This window comes from Cebus imitator, unplaced genomic scaffold (assembly GCF_001604975.1).
Source record: "Cebus imitator isolate Cc_AM_T3 unplaced genomic scaffold, Cebus_imitator-1.0 Scaffold444, whole genome shotgun sequence".
In the NCBI taxonomy this organism is placed as follows: domain Eukaryota; kingdom Metazoa; phylum Chordata; class Mammalia; order Primates; family Cebidae; genus Cebus; species Cebus imitator.
The window spans coordinates 2,718,681-2,722,894 of NW_016107759.1; the positions used below are offsets into that span (position 1 = coordinate 2,718,681).

At 61.3% G+C, this 4,214-nt stretch overlaps 1 protein-coding gene across 1 annotated transcript in view; it reads left to right on the forward strand.

Annotated features, from left to right (window-relative positions):
- Nucleotides 1-3,995, forward strand: part of HS3ST6 (heparan sulfate-glucosamine 3-sulfotransferase 6) — a 5,875-nt gene extending 1,880 nt beyond the window's left edge. The window contains exon 2 of the mRNA XM_017511072.2: nucleotides 3,264-3,995. Within this exon, the coding sequence (XP_017366561.1) occupies nucleotides 3,264-3,879 (616 nt within the window). The 3' untranslated portion in view covers nucleotides 3,880-3,995. The remainder of the gene's footprint in view (nucleotides 1-3,263) is intronic.
- Nucleotides 3,996-4,214: the final 219 nt, after the last annotated feature.

The window sequence follows — 4,214 nt, forward strand, 5'->3', positions numbered from 1 at the left end:
AAGAAGAGGCAAGGAGTGGGGTGAGTAGGGGAACCCCTTAGTTCCTGGGGCGCAAGAGCAGTGCGTGCAGGGAGGGACCTGGGCTTCTGTGGGACTCCACTTCCCATCAGTCCCGGAGAGAGGCTCCTGTGGTGGGATGCAATCCCACAGCACTTTCTGGCTTTGTCATCTGCTGAGTCCCAGGCCCGAGGTGTGGGGCAGGAGGAGGGAGGCTGAGACAGAGGAGGGAGGGTCACCCAGGGCTGGATGGAAGCTGCAGGGAAATGCACACCAGATGAGGTGGGCTCCGCAGGGAGGGAGGGTTGGGAGGGTCCTCAGGGCAACTTGTCAGATGTTTGTCACACAGAGGTTGAGTCCTCTCCCTTCCCTCCTCCCCCATCTCTCCCACCCTCATCCACACCCGGGCTAGGACGGGCTTCTGATGCCTGGGGAGGGAAAGTAATTGATCCCAAAGATCTCAAATCTCTGAGCTGGTTTGTGCAAGAGGGGGCCTCGAAAGCCCTTACCACCTCCCCGTGTTCCCACCCCCCTTCTACGGCAGGGGGTCTGGGAACTCCATCCCGATTCAGAGTTCTTTGACTCTTTGGAGAGAAAGCCTGGGGGGGGCGAACATTCCTGCGTCGGTGCTGGTCTCTCCAGCAGCGTGAAGAGGAGGATATTCATTCACTGGTGTGGCCTTTGGGAAAGGAAAGGGGCGGGCTCCTGGTCTCCCCCAGCGCCTGGGGTCAGGGTGTGTCCATGATGGGAGGGAAGGGCCTGGGGCATCCTTCCTGGCAGAGGGGTATAAAGGGAGGCAGTGACTTCTGATGAGGCCTGGCAGGGTCTGCCCTCCCTGGCTTCTCTCTGTGGGTATTGTCATTGGGGTCCCGTGGTGGGAGGGTGCCTCCCCTTCGCATGACCTCCTCTCAGGGACAGGAGTGCCCTGAGCTGCTGTGCCTCAGACCACCCAAAGTCTCTGTGTTTGTTCCTGGGATGCTGGGTGCAGTTCCCACGTGGATTCCAGCTGCAGGAGGTGGGATGGGGAGTGCAGGGGTTCGGGGACCCACCCCACCCTTCCAGGTGGGCTGGAAGGAGGCAGCCCCCAAGGGTGGGAAGAGGGAGGGCTGAGCCCCACGCTCACCCCTGGCACCCCTCCCCCTCCAGTCTCAGTGTGGCTGCCTCCAAAGTGGCAGCAGGCGGCTAGAGGTAGTCCCTGCTCCCTCTGCCACCAAGATGGAGGAGGACTTGTCTGGTGATGTCTGTAGGTCAGCTCTGCCCAGGGCCTGGCTCTGAGGGGCCAGTGGGCTCCCGTGCCACCCACCCCGACTCTGCCCTGCTTATGGGTGGTGGTGTGAGAAAGCCTGGATTCTCTCCTGCCATCCACACACATCCTGTCCCACCTCCAGCATTCTCTGCTGAGCACCCCAGCTGAGTTTTCCTGGGGGTCTGAGCAGGAAAAGGGGACTCAGGTCCTGAGTCTGGGGGTCACTCCTGGCACGTCAGCCTCCCAGCAGGGAGCACTCCTGGGGCAGTCAGCAGGGGTGCGGGAAGCCCCCTCAGAGGGCAGAAGGCAGGGCTGGGCATGGCCGGGCAGGGCACCCCTCCCTAACACAGGTCCCACAGCCTCTGCCTCTATTGACCTAGTTCCCACCCTTCCCCAGCTCTCCCTTGGAGCTGTTTGCTCAGCTGACCTGCCACGCCCTGCCCTGCCCAACCTCACCCCGCACTACCTGGCTGGCAGGTGCTGCCCTGGACACTGCTGGGGGTGCCTGGGCCTGCCTGGGCTGGGCACCGGGATGGGCTCTCTGCCCAGGTAGGCCAGTCCTGGGGTAAGGTCGGCTGATTCCCCCGGGACCTTGGGAGTGGGCCAGTGCCCTCCTCCCCTGTGTCAGAATGATGAGGAGCTCAGAAAGGCCCCCTCCCCAGACTGGCACCAAGGCAACTGGCAAGACCTGGGGGGCCACAGCGGCCCAGGGTCTTGGGAAGGATCCTCAGACCGGCACGGCCACTTTTCCGACTTTCCTCACATGTGCTGGGCTCTGCTGGTAGCTTTTTGGCCTCCCGAGTCCAGGTCCAGGTTGATGAGAATTTGCAGACCTACAATTAAAGATTGGGAGAGGCCGGGCGAGGTGGCTTACGTCTGTAATCCCAGTACTTTGGGAGGCTGAGGAGGGTGGATCACTTGAGGTCAGGAGTCTGAGACCAGCCTGGCCAACATGGAGAAACCCTGTCTCTACTCAAAATACAAAATTAGACAGGTGTGGTGGTGCGTGCCTGTAATCCCAGCTAATGGGGACGTGGAGGCAGGAGAATTGCCTGAACCTGGGAGGTGGAGGTTTCTGTGAGCCGAGATCATGCCATTGCACTCCAGCCTGGGCAACAGAGTGAAACTCCAACTCAAAAAAAAAAAAAAAAAAAACCCAACAAAAAACAGATGGGGAGAGAGGCTGGGCGGGGTGGCTCAGCCCTGTAATCCCAGCACTTTGGGAGGCTGAGGTGGGTGGATCGCTTGAGGTCAGGAGCTCAAGACCAGCCTGGCCAATATGGCGAAACCCCGTCTCTACTGAAAACACAAAAATTAGCTGGGTGTGGGGGTGAGTGCCTGTAATTCCAGCTACCTGGGAGGCTGAGGCAGGAGAATCACTTGAACCTGGGAGGCAGAGGTTGCAGTGGGCTGAGATCACGCCACTGCACTCCAGCCTGGGTGACAGAGCAAGACTGTCTCAAAAAATAAATAAATTAAGATGGCGGGGAGAGATGTACTTACATCAGGGTGGGGCGGGGAGGGCTACTTTATGTTGAGGACATTGCCAATAATTGGTGATTTAGGGGATGCTCTCAGCCACTGAGTGAAAGGGGAACCTGGAGGGATGACGGCTTAGAGGCCTGCGGAGTGGGAAGTCTAGGTGGGCTGGCCTCAGGGTCCTTGGTCTGGAGTGAGAAAGGAGTTCGGGGCAGCCTGGTTCCGGGAGAGTGTGGGTCCAGTGGGAGGGAGCGGGCACTGGAGGGGAGGATGGCAGAGACTGTGTAGGGAAGATACACGGGTGGTGAGGGGCGTGTTGGGGCGACCATCACCCTCATCCTCAGAGCAGCAGGAGGCAGGGCAGGCGGCGCTGGGCTGGGCACCCTCACAGTACAAGTTCCAGGCTGCCCAGCCACGCACGTCAGGAGGGGTGGGCCGGGCGGGGAGGAAGCCTTGCCTACCTTGGAGGCCTGGGCGTCTCCTGGGGGCCGGTCTAGGGCCAGGGAGGCTGAGGCACCCTCTGCTCACACCCATCCCACAGGAGTCTGATGCCCCGAACCTTGGACGGGCAGATCACCATGGAGAAGACCCCCAGCTACTTCGTGACGCGAGAGGCACCCCGCCGGATCCACGCCATGTCCCCGGACACGAAGCTGATTGTGGTGGTGCGGAACCCCGTGACCCGGGCCATCTCCGACTATGCCCAGACGCTCTCCAAGACCCCGGGCCTGCCCAGCTTCCGCGCCCTGGCCTTCCGCCACGGCCTGGGCCCCGTGGACACGGCCTGGAGCGCCGTCCGCATCGGCCTGTATGCCCAGCACCTGGACAACTGGCTGCGCTACTTCCCCCTGTCCCATTTCCTGTTCGTCAGCGGGGAGCGCCTGGTCAGTGACCCGGCCGGAGAGGTCGGCCGCGTGCAGGACTTCCTGGGCCTTAAACGGGTCGTCACGGACAAGCACTTCTACTTCAACGTCACCAAGGGCTTCCCCTGCCTCCAGAAGGCCCAGGGCAGCCGCCGGCCCCGCTGCCTGGGCAAGTCCAAGGGCCGGCCCCACCCGCGCGTGTCCCAGGCCGTGGTCCGGCGCCTGCAGGACTTCTACCGGCCCTTCAACCGCAAGTTCTACCAGATGACAGGCCAGGACTTTGGCTGGGGCTGAGTGGTGCCCTGGGGATGCCCAGCACCTTGACTGACACCCGTTCACCCGGCCAGAGCAGGCTGTGTGCACATGCTGCCCGGAGAGGAATAGTTAAGAAATAAAGCTTGGGACCCGGTGCGGTGGCCCCTGTCTGTAATCCCAGCACTTTGGGAGGCTGAGGAGGGCGGATCACAAGGTCAGGAGTTCGAGACCAGCCTGGCCAACATAGTGAAACCTAGTCTCTACTAAAAATACAAAAATTAACCAGGTGTGGTGGCTGGCACCTGTAGTCCTAGCTACTCGGGAGGCTAAGGCAGGAGAATCACTTGAACCTGGGAGGCAGAGGTTGCAGTGAG